The 18,332-nt window shown below is 41.9% G+C and overlaps 2 protein-coding genes across 4 annotated transcripts in view; one reads left to right on the forward strand and one right to left on the reverse strand.

Annotated features, from left to right (window-relative positions):
* Positions 1–9,764, reverse strand: part of capn15 (calpain 15) — a 50,706-nt gene extending 40,942 nt beyond the window's left edge. The window contains exon 1 of one of the 2 annotated variants that reach the window (XM_050059991.1): positions 9,506–9,764. Coding sequence is in view for 1 of the 2 variants with exons in the window: in XM_050059990.1 (XP_049915947.1) it covers positions 5,370–5,548 (179 nt within the window). In the remaining variant the exon portion in view is untranslated. Of the gene's footprint in view, positions 1–5,369; positions 7,709–9,505 lie in introns of those variants that run through there. The other variant, XM_050059990.1, reaches the window with a different exon arrangement.
* Positions 9,765–13,805: 4,041 nt separating this feature from the next.
* The window catches only part of LOC126400186 (ankyrin repeat and fibronectin type-III domain-containing protein 1), a 167,597-nt gene continuing 163,070 nt past the window's right edge, over positions 13,806–18,332 (forward strand). For both annotated transcript variants that reach the window (XM_050060744.1, XM_050060745.1), the window contains exon 1: positions 13,806–14,020. The gene's annotated coding sequence lies outside the window, so the exon portion shown is untranslated. The remainder of the gene's footprint in view (positions 14,021–18,332) is intronic.

The raw sequence follows: 18,332 nt of genomic DNA on the forward strand, positions 1-18,332 counted from the left end.
AGGCCGCATTACAGTAAAGTGTGCCATTATTTGACCTTACCACACTGTTATAGCCATGCTACTGTTTGCCTTTACCCACTTAGCCATTTTGTCCACATTATTAATGATTATCTATCAAAAATCTCATTGTGTAAATATTTGTGAAAGCACCAAAAGTCAACCCCACAATGTTGATTCAGTAGCGGTATCTGATAAAATAAAATAAAATAATCCATATTGCCAAGCCCTAGGCTGTACACAAGTTTTTTGTACTTTGAATATAACTAAGGCGTCAGAGTCCAAGAAAGACACCAAAATAGAGCTTGTTTTTTATATTTTTAAAGTGCCAAGGTAGGATCCCTTGCCCCCCCCAACAGAGGTCTGGGCTGAGCCCCCCAGTGTCCTCAAATATTAGACACGCCCCTGTGTACAGCTAACCTTTGCGCGACCGCTGTGACTGGATTTGTCTCTTGGCAAAGATAAAGCAGGTCGCAAACTTCGAAACACTGAAAACAGATAATTCATTTACAGTGAGAAATATTATTAATGTTCGTTTGTTAACTGGCCCCTGACCTCCTGTCATTTTGCAAACTGAGTATCTCTGTTATACACGATAAAAAAATGGAACATCACAAGAGGGGTGTGATTCTGTAGAAACAAGGGTGCAGTTGTGCAGCCTTAGTGTTATGTGTCAGGGCAATCCCATGCAATCTGAGTCTGGTCGTGCCTTTTATAATGTTAAGTTGTTTGTATGCAAGCCTGACCCACATGACCACACACCTTATGATCAAGACCTCATAACCCAGATCTAATTTCAAGATAAGATATGAGGTAACAATCTTTTCTGCGGGATAAAACACTGAAGATACTAAGAATGCAAATACTGGTCAAAAGAGGGGAAACAAAACTGAAAGAACAGTAACATCCGACCTCTGGCTGTGCCCTTGTGAATATTTCACAACCAGTGCCCACTTTTGATGAGTGAATCTGTCAACGGTGGAGACAGCTTCAGACATTTGAATCTTTAAACAGAGGAAACTGTCTGACTGGGTTTCAGCAGCCATCAGTAGCGCAGAGCTAAGTGAGAACGAGCAGGAAGCTGGCAGGAAGCTCCAGAGTGGGGAAGGAAGAATAGGGAAGTAATGGCAGGGGCAGGGTGCTGCCGCTGCTGCCACTGTGCTTATCTGGAGTTCCTGCAGGCACCCAGACCTGGAGGGCAGGAGGACTGCTGACACAGCACTACCTTCACCCAGAGGGGAACTTCTCAGACAGGCAGCACAGAGCGGAGTTTTACTTCCTGTTTCCACGACACAGATTCAAGCTTTGAGGGCAGCCCACTTGCCTTGAGGTTTCTAGCTCACTGGCTCCTATCTGACACCACTACACACTGACATGAATAATCAGCTGGTTATATGGTATTCTTCCAGAGGTGTAATTTGCCAGCACGCTTCTTTTTGCGTGTGCGAGGCTGCCAGGTTACCATGTGTGGTCTTATCTCGGGCCCGATGGAATTAGGTTACTGAACATATGCTACAGATTTCCATGGCAACAAGAGTGGGGGGATCTGGAATCATGTCAGTAGCAGTGCCAATAGGCTAGCTTTTCTTGCAGCACTGACGCTCTGTTTTCCAAAGACAGCCACACTGCGAGACAAAGCCTGCATGCCAGATCTATTCTGGTGGCTCGGGGACCGTCCTGACGCGGCCCTGTCTTCATCAGACTGGCAACAACAAAAGGAGGATGCGCTGAAATAATTCAGACATAAACACGGCCAGTGACCACGCTGGTCGAATCCAAGTGGACCCGTTTTAATCCAATTAAAGGGAGGAGAGCCAGTGGAATGGAGCTGCGATAAACGCTATCATCCATCATGCTGGGACAGTGGAGACTCTGGGATCGACTCTGGAGAGGGCAGACACTAACTTTAAGGGCTCCAAAGGCCACATGCAGCGGAACACACCAGCACTATGGGGCTGAGATATAATGAAGCACAGTTCCATTGTTCAAGAGACAGGTTAACCTAAAATAAAAATACATATTTTTTCATCTTACCTGTAGTTAATCTGGGCTACAGGACTACAGATGTTTTATTTATTCTAAAATCGGGCTGCATCATGCATATACGGAGATATACGGAGATATACGGAGAAACTTCACAGATGTTCTCTCTAATCTCAAACATGCACACACTGCACAAGATTTGACTAACGGTGCATCTCACACTACAGGATATTATTTAGATTACCGTGGCAGAAGGGATGAATGCGCCACAAAACAAAACAGAAAATGACATGGTGTGACAACTTGCTGTAATGTTAGCAATCCTGTACAGTGAGAAAAACAAAAGAAGACTAAATGAGTCCGGATGAGAAAATGGTGGGGGAATGCGGTCTACACAGGTTTGTCTATTTCTTAGTGAGAATTTGAGGTGAGATTTTAACTGTCAGTTTTAATACCTGTCAACAGTAATATGCTAGCTAACGTTAGTCTCAAGGGCTAGGATGTTTGCCGTTGCTTGGCAACACCATCAGGGGCTCCAAACCAATGTAATCATGACTGTAATCATCAGGGACAAATAGGCCAAAAACTGTAGTCTTAGCTTGGCTTTACTGATCAATCTAGATTGTTTTGGTGTGAGTTGCCAAGTGTAAAGCTGTGTACCTTTCTTGCATATAATAGAACTAGGTAGCACTCAGCTTGCGGAGTTCAAAGCTGTAACGTTAGCTAGCTCAGTGGTGTTTGATGAGCTAGCAGTAGATGCACGCTCCCTTCTTCGCAGCAATACGATTGCCAGATGTAGTTCAGTGGAAAGAAAATACTTTGAAAGTGCTCACAACAAGGTCTGTGGATTATCTTGAGTAACCAGATCATGATTTCTGGAAAGAGACATTACTGTTTAGTGTTTTTTTGGCATTTTGAGCACCACAAGCAGAGTGCCATCTAATTACATTACACTGGAGAGAGGGCAGACATCTGTATGGCTGATATCTTATATCAACACTCAGCAACTCACACCGAAACAATCTAGACTGATAAACAGCACTACAGGTGAGAGGAAATATATGCATTTTTTATTTTGGGGTGAACTGCCCCTTTTAAGTTAAACAATATTGCCATTGGGATAAAACCGCATTGTGCTGCTATTCAAATTTAAAATTATGAAACATCACAGCTCACACAACTACACCTCTGTTGCAAATCTTTGTCTGCTGAGTGGGTTGTTATCTTGAGTGAAACTTCACAGTCGAGGTACTGATTCAGTGCACACAAACACTTCCCAAAGTCAATGGGTTGCTGCTGGATGAAAACAAATTGAAATTACCCAAGGACAAGACTGTTCATGCAGCCTCCGAGCTAAGAAAAACAAGGGAAAGAAAGCGTTTTTATAGGACAATATATTAGAGAATACACTGTATGAGAACGGCTGAAGTTAAGCCGGGCTCATAGTGTTCTGTTGTTTCTATATTTCATGCTCTGTCACAGCTCAGCAAAGCTTGCCTAACGTTGTTAGGCTCACACAGCAGTGTGTATATGTGCATAAGACTGCAAGTGAGTGCGTGTGTGAGAGAGAGGGGGTAGATAAGAGGGCATGTTCCAAGTGCTACTGCACAGTGTTTCTAAAACATCTATTGTCAGAATATGTGTGTGTGTGTCCCTCTCTGCCTTCCAGCAGTAGACGGAGACGGTGTGTACTGTATAACTCTGTGTGTCTGCCTGTGTTTTCGTGCTCAGCTGACTGAGGGTGGAGTCTGATTGGTGATGGAGGCAGAGGCTTGTTGCTACAGAGATGCACGGAAGAGTCTGCTGAATAAAAAAACAAGTTGACTGAATGATGCAAAACTACACTGACAGCATGAGCTATACTTGAGTGTCATAAATGCATGGAGCTATGGTTGTTGAAGCAGGGGCTAAAACCAGCTCTTTCTATGTCATAAAACTGTTAGAAGAGTGAGCAATGGCAGCCATGACTGCCTTAACTGTTAAATGTAGAGCAACTGCAAGGAAAGCATTGACAGCGGCGGGCAGGAATCAAGAAAGATGAAAGCCCAACTGGAGACCGATGCTGAATAAATAATGACATCCATTGTGGGGAAATGTGATCGGGCTCTCTGAAAATCAATAACTAACAACCGGACCATGATGCCCTGAGTGACTCAGCAACAACTTCAATACACTACAGGCGGTCGATAATAACTGCCTGTTCTCGTTCCGGGAGACATGACCCAAAAAGCTGAAGGAAAACTGGAAACGCTTCTAAACAAGTTTCTGTGAGGGTGGTTGGGAAGATCAGCCTTTTGGAAGAAAGTCAGTCAAAAACTGCTGGATGAGCCGCACATTCACACAGAGCTTCTTACACCACACTGCTGAAAGGTCTTTTGCTGTGTTGACAATGACTCAGAAGGCAATGACTGGAACAATGGATTACTGCAGCACAGTCTTCCTTGTAGATACAGTAACTGAATATATCTTTTTCACACAGTCAATACTGGCAAAACAGCGTATATGAATAGCACGTCTCTTCCACAAATAGTGTGCTCCGCTAAACCTTGCTCAATTACACAGCTGCTGCTAGCTCAATAAGAAGTTTGTTCTTGGAGAAACTCTTTATAGGTTGCAGTCTAAAAACTTTCCACTACTGACAGTCAAACTAAAAAGTCTAACAAAAATGGGAGTTTTGCCCGAGTGAAACAATACCACAGGGTAGCCACAGCTCCCAAGAGAATCAGTCCACTGTATTTAATCACTTCCAAAATTAATAGAACTGAATCAAAGCAAGATAAAATGCATAACAGCACAACTCATCATCTAATTACCCTCTGGCTGGGTTTCATTGGGCTCAAAGAGGTCAGGTCAATCTATCTGTCCAGGCAATCCACTCAGCGCTGCATCAAGTGTAGCACGTACTGTACAGCTGTGCTAGGCGGCACCAACGGGGTTGGATTTTGGTTCGCAAATCCGGCTTAGCAAGATTTTGGGTGCATCATAAAAAAACATGAAAATGCAGGCTTTGATTAGATAAGCTTTGATGAAACAGGGATTTGATCCATCGCTGTGAGGTTATTGAATCCTCAGTAATCGTTGCTAAAAGCCTGTGAAAGAGAAAGTAGTACCTTTCTCAAATGAACGCTGATAAACGGTTTCAGTTTACACCACATCACCCAGATACTGAAGCCAAGACAACACCAGCGCGAGAGCCTCAGAATAATGCCAGTTTGTACGCTCACAGCTCTAAATGGCAGCATTCCTGTGTAACACAACACCACGTCTCACTCCTCCGGTGACTTCCCCAACAACTGGCCGAGCCAGGCCGGCCGGCTACTCTGTGCCCCGTGAGCACTCGACTGAGAAATGTGTTGGCACCCAGCTGGGCGGACTGAGGTGGCTCTTACCTGCGCTCTCGGTGGGGCAGCGGGTGCTGCTGCTGACGTGTGATGAAGGTGGTGCCCCACACCGGGCTGCTGTGGCTGTTCCTGAGCCAGCCCACAGGGGGTGACGAGGGGTACGGGGTGCTGCGGAAGCCATGGTCTGACTCTGTCTCTGCAGTGAGAGACGAGGCTGAGCTCCCCATCACCACGGTGATAGGAAATTAGTCTCTGAATGCTCTCTGATGGGAGGTTTGTTTTGCTTTTTGCCTCGAGCTCCAGGAATCCACACTTGTATTCAGTGAGACAAATGGAGATACATGGAGACTAAAAGGGTTGTTTGGACCACAACAGCAATCATGTGTTTGTACTTGCTGTAAGCTTCCTGTTGACAACTTCCTGCATCAAATAAGAAGGATTTTCTCCCGTAAAAGACCTCTGAGGGCGCTACAGTGAAAACAAATAAAAACCACAGCAACAGGGACTCCAAGATAAGGGCACTCAAAAAATGAGCATAACTTGCAGGTGGCCAAGTATGCAGGGTGAAAAATCCCACAGTGCACAGGGGAGGAAGTTCTCAATTGAAACAGTAATTTGATGCGTGGAGCGCTGATTCCCATTCAGCGGTCTGAGGAGAGGAGAAAATACAATTTGCTCACAGCAAAGGCTCGTAATTCTCTCTCGTAGACTTTAAACTTGTAACACTCTGCACCGTGTCTTCCACAGTGCCACTCATAATTCCACCAGCGTTCCCTCTGACACATCTCCTCAGTCTGTGCATCCTCATGCTTGGCTCCTCTTTCCTTTGCACATGCTCCAATCAATCAATTAGAAAAAGCAGGAAAAGGTGTGGTGCATCTTTCAGCATCTCAGCAGGTAAATCTCTGCAAAATGTAAGCTTCAAGAAAGTGGGAAAAAACAAAACATCCAGGACGGCTCAACAGCATCATGATCCATGAAGACAGGGTAAAAGTCATACAAGTGATATCCACAGAGTCATATACAATGTGGGCACTGGAGGGAATCAATGCATTGCATTTGCTGGGAAGGGTGTTGGCAAAACTACAAGTATGCTAACATCCGAGTCTCATCTTTCAGACATCCAGTCTGACTAACAGCTGCTGTGGAAGTTTACCAGTAAAACACCCCAGCTGTATTTCTCCCACGCCATGTTTGAAACCCTTAAGGGAGGGCTTTCTCACTTCTGGTATTTGCAGAATTTTTGGATTTCCAACTCACATGAACTCCAGAATGTTCACCCAGACGCAAGGAGCAGCTCTTTAAACTTTACCAGTTGCCACAGCATGTGAATGTTTACAGCTCAGCCCTCGAGTTGTGCGTATGATCCGACCAAAACCCTCGGTGAGGGATGTTCCGTTTCGGCCTGCGGTGCTCTGCCAGCGCATCGCCGGGAGATGATCCTAGTTTCCGCTGTCTGAGAGCGACAGCTTAATTTCTGTCTGATCCTACCGCCGAGGCCGGCCAGTCTAGTTCATCAACTTGGGCTGAGATTTATGTGGACTTGCCGGCTTGTCGTGGCAAGTCTCTCTACGGGCGAAGCAGCTGAGGGAAATATGCACCACCACATTTGCATGCATCTTTTGACGAGTATCGATGGCTTGCAAAAACCCTGAGGCAAAGTCTGAGGAGGGTGATACCCTGTGGTTTGTTTTTGCTTTATCTCATGAGATCACATTTATAGTTAAGCTTTCCTGATTCAGTGCATGTTGCATGATAATTAATCGCTCATATGGGCTCCCAATTAAGCCCAACAACACCACAGCGAAGCAATACTTGTATAAAAAAAAAAAGGTGGTGGGCTTCCACACAGCGGCACAGAGGCCAGGGAGAGTCTCACACAGAAGCCGACATGCAGGCTTAAGAAACGCTCAAATAGCCGAGGAGGTCTCATCCAGGAAGGAGCACTCAATCGTAAATTTCACCATCTTCCGCCGGGTCCATCCCAGCCTGCCTTCATCTCATATTTCCAGGGCTGTAGATGCTGAGCCTTGCTGCCTTACATTAGGACACATCCTCGCTCCAGTCCCGCTGTCGCCTGCTCATACTGTACAGCTGCTCCACCCCAGGATACCTGTGTTCAATGGCTCCATTTGAGCATGTTATAGTCCTGTTATATGTCCTTATTCTCCCCGTTGTGTGTATTTTTTGTCCACGGGCTTTAATTCTCCCTCACTGGTAGCGTGAGCGCAGTGGACGAGGGATGCAATCTCCTCCTATAACAGCGGATTACTGGAGTGTCAGCAGAGCGCAGGCGCACTGGCGCCGGCGATCAGAGGCAAAGCTGTGAGGCTGCGTTCAAGAGATTTAAATAAACCTAAATCGAGTCGTAGGGATCTCACTTGTTAATGTGAATAAGATCCTGGAGTGATGGCTGATGATGGGTGTCAGTGCCAGCCAAGGCACGGCGAGGTGTGTTCACACACTCAGGACACACACACACACACACACACCACATGTCATGCTCACACTCACTAATAACCTAAGTGTCTCCATGTTTTCCTGCTGAAAGAAAGCAGCCTTCATGGTCAACGCCAGAGATGGGGGAGTTAAGGGTTAAATAGAAGATAGCGGTGACTGCAACACTCATCATTGCTCAACTGTCCCTGCACATTACTGAGATAAGCCTTCAAACTTTCCCTCTCCTCTCTCTTCCACTTCATATCACTTTGCTGACCTCTTTTCTGATCCTTCTCTTTGAATCCAGCGTTCACCAGCACACTTAAAGCACAGGCCTTAACCATGGCATTAAAATACCCATAGCATCCTTCATTGCATTGAAAGCAAGTGTGTTAACCATTAGTCAAGAACAAATGCAGGTCAAGGAGGCCAGTCATTCTTCTGGGAATCTGCCTAGTTTCGCAGTAAGGGTGTGTTCCCAACGCAAAGATGAGATATCAACTTCTGTGGAAGCTGCCTTGTTGAGTGAACTGAGACTGAAACTGGTTTGTCTGGTAAACTTGACTTCCACTGCAATTCCAGGGAACAACACAAGCTAAGATATGTGGCAGATGTGGAGTGAAGTCTAACCCCAGCTCCAGAGTGAAGATGTCGAGAATGTGTGCGTCATACAGAACTCCAGGCACAAACAGCTTACTTGTGTTCATCATAAAACCCCATTCAGTGACCAAATGCACATGCAGGTTGTGCAATCACATCCATTTAACCTAACTATATAACAGCACACTCACAATGACAGAAGTGCAAAAACAACTAAATCACTAAAGTAATTTGCACAGGTTGTTATCACCACACAAAACTGCAAATAAACCAGCATTTAAGTCAGACGACTGCAACCCTCCTTTGTTAAGGGTGCACCTGTCCAAGGGCCACCTGTCCCTCTGCAAGCCAGCACCCAGAGACACAGCAGCTGACACAGTCAGTGCCAGCGAAAAGAGAGAGATTGGATTTCACTTCTTTTCTCCCGGGACACAGAGGGGGAAGAAGGGAAAGGGAGGATGTGAGCTGATTTCACGCTACATTGTAAGTTGTCATTTCTACACCACCCAAAATGTCCTGGCTGCCTGTCACACACTTGTTTTCTCCCCTGTGGCCATTCTCAGAGCAGAGCACAAATGATTACACTCTACAAGCTCACTCCCAACTACACACATTAGCCTTTATTTGGGATGGGGATTCTCAAGTGGATGAGTTAAGTTCAGGCCTCAGGTCATGCATCATGCACCCTGCTGAAGTGCCCATGAGGCAAGCAAAAGAGTCTCTAGTATCTCTGGTTCATCTGCCTGACCTTGCCCTCTGACCTGCCTCACTCCCATTCACACACAGCAAGAAAAATGTCCATGTTGTTATTGAATTATCCTGCTCTGCTAAGTGAGGCAGCCACAGTGGAACAAGCTCCACAGCTGTTATGTGAAACCACGTTTTAAATAAGAGGCACTGTCACATAATCGATCTATTTATGGTCAAAGTGTAAGCCTGTGAGCCCTGTCACTACCACTAACATTAGCTATACGCTGCAGCAGCCTGATGAAAACTCTCAACAATCCCATTGAGACAGCGCGAGCCGAGGACGCCGGGGACCCTGTAAACAAAGACACTCTTATTCAGTGAAATGGTCGACGTTACCGATGCTACCCGACAGCTGTGTACTTCTCAAACTCCAGCCACACGTCGGTTATTCTTACCTCAAGTCGGTCGGAGGGGAAATATTCCTGTTTTTCGCTCGTGTGTGCGTTAACTTTTCACAGCCATCGAGACGATAAGTTCTTCCCGGGTTGTACTTCGGCCACCGTAACCTCTCCAGGCTTTAGCTTCGCGCGCTCCGCTGCCGCCCCATGTTCCCGACATTTGTGACCAACACGTACATGTACAGTTTATTTTCACTCCGACGGGTATTCACGAGACTGATGCGACCGCGTAGGTTTACCTCAAACAGCCCAGGAAGGAAGGGGAATCTCCAAGGAGCAAATAGAGCACGCGCGTACGTCGAATGCGTACCGGGTGGTTGCTTGCTACGTAGGAGCGCACGCGAACGTACGTAAAAGCCAGTCAAGAATACAAGGGTAGAAAACTACATTTCCCTGGTTCTACACGGACATTTTCGACTAGGATATCCGGGTACAAATGTCGTCACCTTTGACAAACATAAATAACCGAATACATGGTATTTTAAGCCTTACTAAAATACATTTATATTCAGGTATGTGATTTTGTTTTTTCCTTTAATTTTCAACCTGTACAAATGTCCCAGTTGTGCCTACATTTCAATCCTGAGTAATAAATCAGAGTAGATTCCCATTTCTACCCCACAGGCCAGTGTCAGGTAGTGGCACTCTAGTGTCATCTAGTGGCATTAAATGTTAACTATGTGATTTAAACCACTGGTATCATTACTGTTTGTGGGGATGGGTCTAAAGGCAATAAAACAAATCATTTTTACATCTTGAGAGGGTTCATTTCACATTCCTATTTACATTTGAATATTTAAATATGTTTATAATGTTTATTTAAGTATGTAAATAGGAGCACTGACGCCCTCCAAAAAATAGGGGCTTTGACATCATTTTTATCCTTTGGGCAATTTAAGTCTTTAACTGTGTCACATTTTACCTCTAGATGTTATTATTAATTATTGATGCTTTGATTTATTTTTCTTTTACGTCTTTACTTGCATTTTTTTTCTTTTTTTTACATTTTATTGATGTAGAAATTTTATTTTATCTTTTATTTATCTATTATTATCTTTTAATTTTTACATTTTATTTTTTCTCTTTAATCTTATTCTATTTAATGTCCTTTGATTTTGTCTTGTGCTGCTGTGATACTTGACTTTCCCCCTGGGGGATCAGTAAAGTATTTCTTATCTTATCTTATCTTATTGTTTTTACTTCATGTTGCCACTTTTATGTAAGTTTCTCTTTGTTTTTTCTGTGTCTGAGTGCTTTTATTTATTTATTTGTTATTTTACTCAGCTACATTGTAAATTAGGTCTCTACCTCAATATATTTCCGAGGTAAAATAATAGAAATACTACTACTACTAATAATAATAATTTAGGCTTAACAAATATTTTCCTCTGACAACCTTTAAATTGCTTGTAATATTATTTGTCCTACTTTTAATGATATGGATTTCAGTGTTAATATTTTGTTCATGACTGTGTCAGTTTGTGTGTGTGTGTGTGTGTGTGTGTGTGTGTGTTTGTGTATCGTATCGTACCGTATCATATATCATGTCACATCACATCACATCATGTGTATGACTTTTTGTGCAATTGTGTCCTAATACAATGTTACCATATTGAGTATTGCTGTATGGACTGTATTTAGGTTAATGTTGCATTGCTCTAAAGCAATTTTGTCCTAAAAGGGACATAACTTTTTTGCAAACTATAAATAAAGACTAAGATTATTTCCATTTCAGTCATAAAGCATTGAGAACTTTACTTTTTTTTTTTTTGGCCATATCTTGAGTAAGAATGGAATAGACTTTATTGTCATCGCACAAGAAGTACAACGAAATTTGCTGTGCCATGCCTGAAAAATAAAAAAGAGAAAACAGACAGTAATAAATACACAACACATATACTGTACGTCCACAATCATCCCAAATCATTAAATATAAAAAATAACATTAAAAGCAGTATTGTGCTGCTTTTAGTGAATCCAACAATATAGACCAACAAGGAATTCAGCGAAGTCACAGAATAGCCTGCAATTTATTGACCATTTAATGTTACCTAGTGTTTTGTTTACCCCATTAAACTGTCCACTATTCCTTTAAAACCACGAGTGAAATTACATTTTCATTAGGATAAAGAGTAGCATGTGAAACATTCAGTGAGTCTGGATTATCTCTGTTAATGCCGGTGTCACCCGGGTTGTTTGAACCAGGGAACTTCAGAGGATTAGGCCAATATCAACAGGGTCGGTATACTTCAATAACGAGATAGCATAGCGAAGTCTAAAAAACCTATTAATGTCTTATTAAGATAATTTTCCTGTGTGCAATCAGTCAACAGAATTCACTTGGATGTGTGTTTGGACCTTTGTAGAAAATAAAATGAACCCAGGGTTTGTGCTGGATGAGTGATTCATGAATTACAAGCTTGGGGTGAAGTCAGGTAATCTGGGACACAGATTAAAAAAAGAAAAACTACCCTGAGTGTTCCTTTTAGAACTTTTTATGTATTTCTGCTATATTTATATAAAGAAAATGTGTTACCAAGTAGAATACTAAACACCACCTAAATTAATAATTCCAATATGCTATTTCCATGGCCTGGGGAAGTTTAATCAGTATTTGTGAACATGAGCTACTCACTGTCACAGCCATAAACCAGAGAAGTCTCAAACTTGTGATGTCATAGCGTATTAAGTCTGGAGCTGCTCCATAGTCACTGAATGTGAGATTGATTTTGTGGGTGTCAAAGGGTGTTTCTTTTCTCTTTATACCCAAATGAGCTTTATTGTATTGTAGTGTTCTCAGTCACGAAACAGAGTGTACCCATATATTGAATCATACTCCTCCGGCTGCTTTCACTGTCATCTAGACTGGCTGTTCTGACAATTTTTTGCTCATGACTGTCTCATGCAGTGCACCCAAATTCATACATATCCCACATATTTTGAAAGGCTGCGATCAGATGACCAATGCGCTGATGGCAGTAAACAAGAAAGCAGTGCCAAGTGCTTGTAAGGAGGCAGATTGGGATGGTGGATATTAGATAAGGATAAAAAGATGAGATTATGCTTTATATAAAATGTATGTATTTTTCTCATATTTTCTCAGTATTTTCGTAATCATTTTATATCTGACTTGTGAGACAAATATTTTTGCTAAATAATTTAATATGTATGAATAGGCCTAGGAGAATTAATTATTGTACAGCTTTATACTGATGGGGAGCTACGTAAATGACTATTATTAATTTATGGAGAAGGGTTGGGAATAAATAAGCTTGTACTTCCTCTCACTCCATTTTGGACATGTAAATCAAATCATTACTGTATATGCTGTTTTCAGTTTTCATGTTTCCTTTAGTAACCTTTTTTTTATGTCTGTCTACTACTGTATGATTATTTTGTTTATTTGGTACTTAACTTAAATAAACTGATACTAACTGACTGACTAACTGACTAACCAACTAACTAACGAACGAACCAATGGACGAAATGAACGACGGAAGGAACGACAGAATGAACGACGGAACGAACGCAGGAACTAACTAACTAACTGAGGAACTAAGGAACGAATGGACGGAATGGACGACGGAACGAGCGCAGGAACTAACATAATAACTAATGAACGAACGAACGAACTAACTAAATAACTATCTAACTAACTAACTAACTAACTAACGAACAAACAAACAAACTAACTAATGAACTAACATCTTTCCCCGGTCATCGTCTGTGGTGCAACTCCAAACTTTATACCCGATGACATCACAAGTTTGACTTTTAACACTCTAGTTTTTTGATTTGGGAGAGAGATGTACATATTTACTGATATTTTTTGGACTATCTAAGACCATAGCAAGAACATGGATGATTTTTTAAAAATGGGTGTACCTGTTCCTTTAAGTATTCACTCAAAACCATTCCTATTAAAAGTAATTGGGGAGAATAATTTGTAAGTAAGCAACATCCTACAACAAGTTTGTAAGATAAATGTTTCATGTAAAACACATTTGTATTAACAATGCAATTACATATGTTGTGTTGTAAAACCTTATTTCCATTTTACCTTATGTCCCAAATTACCTGACTTTACCCCTAAGCTAAAGGAAGTTTACAAATTAATAATAAGCAGGCCTATAACTAAGTCTCAGTAATATCCTTAAAGATCCATGGGAAAAAATACACTCTGCCATCGATTTAGAGACACAATCTATAAATCTCTTGGATTACAGTGATTTATCTTCAGGGTTGAGTGAGGCGGAGCAAAGCATCCTTTGATAGGAGCAGGCAGAGGAGCCGAGAGTGAGTCTGGGCGGAGAAAAGTTGCGGCTGGACGGTGTTCACTCACATGTCGTGGAGTAACTAATGTTCACAGTGTCTGTACAGACCCTTAGACAATGTTAGTAACGTTACCGGTGTGACAAACTTTATCTTTTGAGCAACGCGATAAAGGTAAAGTTGGCGGTGGCTAACCTCGACACGGTCCGGGAAGGAAAGGAAGATTTCTTCGTCAAGAAGGTATGAGAATGAATGCACTTTGGTAGGCTACACTTCTTTTTGTCTCCACTTGTGCACTTGTTCCTCGCCAGAGCCATATAAGATAATTTCAGTCGCCATTTTACTCGGTTATTCGCTCGGGCTAACTTTTCATTAACGACTGAAAGTTGCTAGCTAGCCCACTTCACTCAAATCTTGGTGGGTGTATTGTTTTCAGTGGCCAGTGTCGGTGCGTACACACTGTTGTCATGACAATGCTAGGGAAACCCAGCGCGAGGCACGTTGGGAGACACAAAAGGCACCAGCGTCAGTGTTCAGCCTGGTTTAAGAGTTTTTCTCGGAACAAAAACTCCCCTTAAAATTCACTTAAAGTCTAAAACAAGACCGCAAGGTGTGTTATGTTATTCCCTTTGACTCTTCGTGGAAGTATCACAGACAGACAACTTTGTTAGCGTGTAGTCATTGGTATCCTGTGTCAGTGGACAGAGGAGCACTTTGGGAGGTAAGGGGTTCAGTAGGATATGTGAAAACTGTTGGGCTAAGGTGTGTCCTGTGTTTATATGAGACGAATTGTGACCCTGCTAGCCAGGAAAGGGATGCTTTTAGTCGGCTCTCTGCTGTTTTATGGCCAACACACATGTGGAAATGACCGGCTTCCACAATAGAGAGTGAGCAACACAATTGTCTTAGGGGAAAAGGAAAAAGATGTGTGTGTGGGCGAGTGGGGGGCAACTGTTGCACGAGGGACAAAAATGTGTGTCATTGTATGTTTCAGTGGGCTTGTGTGCACGTGTGTGTGGACATGGTAGGAAGGAGGGGTCAGGGTCTTTTTTACATGGTCATGGACTTGTGGGAGGACATGAGGGGACACAAGGGGAGTGGAGCGGAGGGGCTTTGTATCACTACTACTACAGATGTTACCACACACATACTGTACACACACCCGGACAAAGCAAATCAAGCAGCTACCGGCACCAGTGTGGCCCTCTGATGACTCATGAGTATACTTGTTTACAATCCTGTTCTGGGGAAGTTTTCACAAGTCCAGATGCTGTAAGATGACAGTCTCATGGCCCAGTGCCATACTTGTCATTAAGTGCAACGCCAGCAAAATATCCTCCCACTGCTCACAGATAAAGGTGGGTGGCCAAAACATCAGGAAGACTAAACCAAAGCAAAGCCAGACGGGTTCCTATATTTAATTATTGTAATCCATATATTTTAATTGTCTCTAATTTTACTAATGTCTAGGGGAGACCGAGGTTGGTTGGCACACTTTTCACTCTCTGCTGCACTTCTCTCTGGCATAATTTTGTTAGGGTTTTCTATCCAGCAGCCAATCAAAGGTTAAGGTTTCAGCTATAAACAAATATATTTTAATGTGCACAAGTGTTTTCTAAATGTAGGTGATTTGCGATTAAAGTTCTGCTGTGCATTTGTGCCAGACAGCCCCATCACAGGATTGGTTGGCACAATGTTCAAATGCTGTAGTTCAGAAAAAAATGAGGTAACCTATAGAAAAAATAAACACTTAAATCAAACAAGAACCAGAAAACATGAACATGAAAATCACGTCAGAGCATTTTTTTAAGCAGTTCATCAGTAGGAATGTCTAATAACCTTTGCGACTGACCATTCAAATTAAATAACATTAACTAACAATATAAAGCATTGTTTTTAAACTTTCTAAAATAATTTTAATATCACAGACTACAGTTACACCTCTTAATTTTACAACCCCAAAATCAGTGTGCAAATCAACCTTGTGATCCAATTACCATTACTCATTACAGACTTTAAAACCTTAGATCAAATGTAGCTGATGCCTGTTTCTATTAACTACAAGTAACACATTTGCAATATCTCTTTCTCTCTTCTAACACATCTTATAATATATTTATTCCACAGACCTCTTTTTCCACTTCTGATACTGTAAAACTAAAATCTCACCCTGCCAAAAAGTAAGTGGCTTGCAGATGTTTTTGCATTGTAGATGAATGCAGGTGAAGAAAGCAAACATTTTGATGTTACATTTTTGTTTCTTTGACCTTTAAAGGACCAGAAAGTGTGTGTGCCAACCAACCAAGTTCCCCCATCTCTGATTTACCATGGAACTTAAAAGCACAGGCTAGTTATTGCATTCAGTAGCACCTTGTTGTCAGATAGTAGCAAAAAGTAGAAACTGAGGTGAGGAAAAATGTGGCGTTTTTGCTTGAAAAATGACCAGAAACAAATTAATTATCAAAATAGTCAAGTATTTTTCTGTCGATCAGCTATCAGATTATTTGACTAAGCTTGGAAGGTCGCTTTTAGAGAGGGGAACCATTGCGTGACACATTAAATGTTATTACCATGTGTTTTCCAAGATAATGATGGTGTTGTAATACAGAAAATGCTATGGTATGCAATACTAAACAAATCAAGCATCAATATTCGAATGAATTTTGTACAGTTATTAATAATACGGTTTCACATAATGGTTGAAAACTAGGTAGATGAGTACATAACACTAGCGTGGCAAAAGGCTGACATGCCAGAAAGCAGAACAGACCCACTTAAAATGGAAGCAAGAATATATTTGTGATAGTCATCTTTTTAATCAAAGCAAAAGAAAACTTTAAATAGTGAATTAATACAGAGGTCTAAATGAAATCCACAATTCACACAGCGTGTTTAATGGCAATAGCTATAAATTTAAAGGCACAACTGCTTCCAGTCATATGAATAATTCATTCAAAGATAATGTATGGCAACATTTCTCTGAATTGATTATTTGTCTTGCCAAGGATCTACAGTATGTCAGCCTTCCCTCTCTCCTTGTGTGTTGGGGCATGCAGCCGCATTGCCCCACTCTGGCTTTCACCCGCAGGGCCTGGGAGCACACTGACAAAGACACATAAACATACACACACACTCACACACTCATTCATACAGTCATGCACATGGGGGCAACATGAACAAGCCTACATCAAAGATACATCTGTTTCTTATGCATGTTTGATGGGACAGGCAGGCAGCGGCTGGCCACTGCTCCAAGTTACAGCACAGATTAGTATGCATGACTAGGTGGAAGCAAAGCTGTGAATGTGGATGACTTTGGTGAAGGAAAGAAGGTAGATACAGTACAGATACATGAAAAAGAGAAATGAGACATGAGGTATGTTATGAGTACTTGTTTGTTTTCATAATTCTGTTTTAAATGACAGTGGCCTATGATGGCCAACATGTAGGCACTGCTAAAGCTAAGCACATGGAGATCTGGATAGAACCGCAGCATATCATAAGGCTCAGACACTAGTGAGTTAATAACTCTTTCCTCTGTTATGCCGTTGTCTTTTGTCCCCGCTGTTTGATGTATTGTTGGCCTTTTTAGCTCTGAGCAGCTGGTGTAAGTGCCTTTGTCTGGTTGTCCAAACTTGGCCATTCTGGGACACAGTTACAAAAACTGTATCAGCCGGTTTCCCACACAAGGATTAACCCAGTCCAAGGTCATTTAGAAAATTGCTCTATGAATGTGTCCCCTGTTTATTTTTGTCTATATTTTGCAGGCTTAAAGATCATTTCCAACACTATCAGTCTGAGCTTAGTTTAGTTGCTAGATTCTGTGTTTGCCACATCCGACATTCTGGCTTCTATGAATTGAATTTCTCCATAAAGTACTTCTTCTTTCCTCTTCTAATTCATTTAGATTAGCCAAGATCACCTTTTTTTCTTTAGATATTATTGTATTTATTAAAAAACAGATGAAATATTTCATTTTTAAGTCTTGAAAAATGCTTATTTTTGTCTTAAATGTACTAAAAAACAAGAAATTAAATTAGGTTTAAAGGTCCAGTGTGTAGGACTTAAAGGGATTGGCAGAAATGGAATATGATACAGTAAGTATATTTTTCTTTTAGTGTAGTTTAGTTGTTTTTTCAGTGTCACCTGAAAAAATAAGAATCATCGTGTTTTCATTACCTTAGGAGCCGTACACGTTTTTAATGTAGACACACGGCAGGTGTTGCAGAAGTTCCCGAGCACCTATTTTTCAGGGCATGGTGGCTGCTCCCTGAGATAAACAGAGTTCAACTTTTGGAACACAGCAGTGCGCACTGCATGTCATGTGACGAGTACCAACCAGTCACAGCCGACAGACATCTTCCCTTCTTACATAAATATCAGTCTGTGTGATAAATATGGAGAAGAAGTTCATCATTTTAGTGCATGGCTACCTTACATCTGTCCTGTGCCTACACACAAACAGCACCTGGATAAAGTTCAGTTCTGCACTAAGAATTTTAGGTAAATAGGCTATGATACGGTAGACTTTTAATGTGAAACTGCTTTATTC

This window comes from Epinephelus moara, chromosome 13 (assembly GCF_006386435.1).
Source record: "Epinephelus moara isolate mb chromosome 13, YSFRI_EMoa_1.0, whole genome shotgun sequence".
Lineage (NCBI taxonomy): Eukaryota > Metazoa > Chordata > Actinopteri > Perciformes > Serranidae > Epinephelus > Epinephelus moara.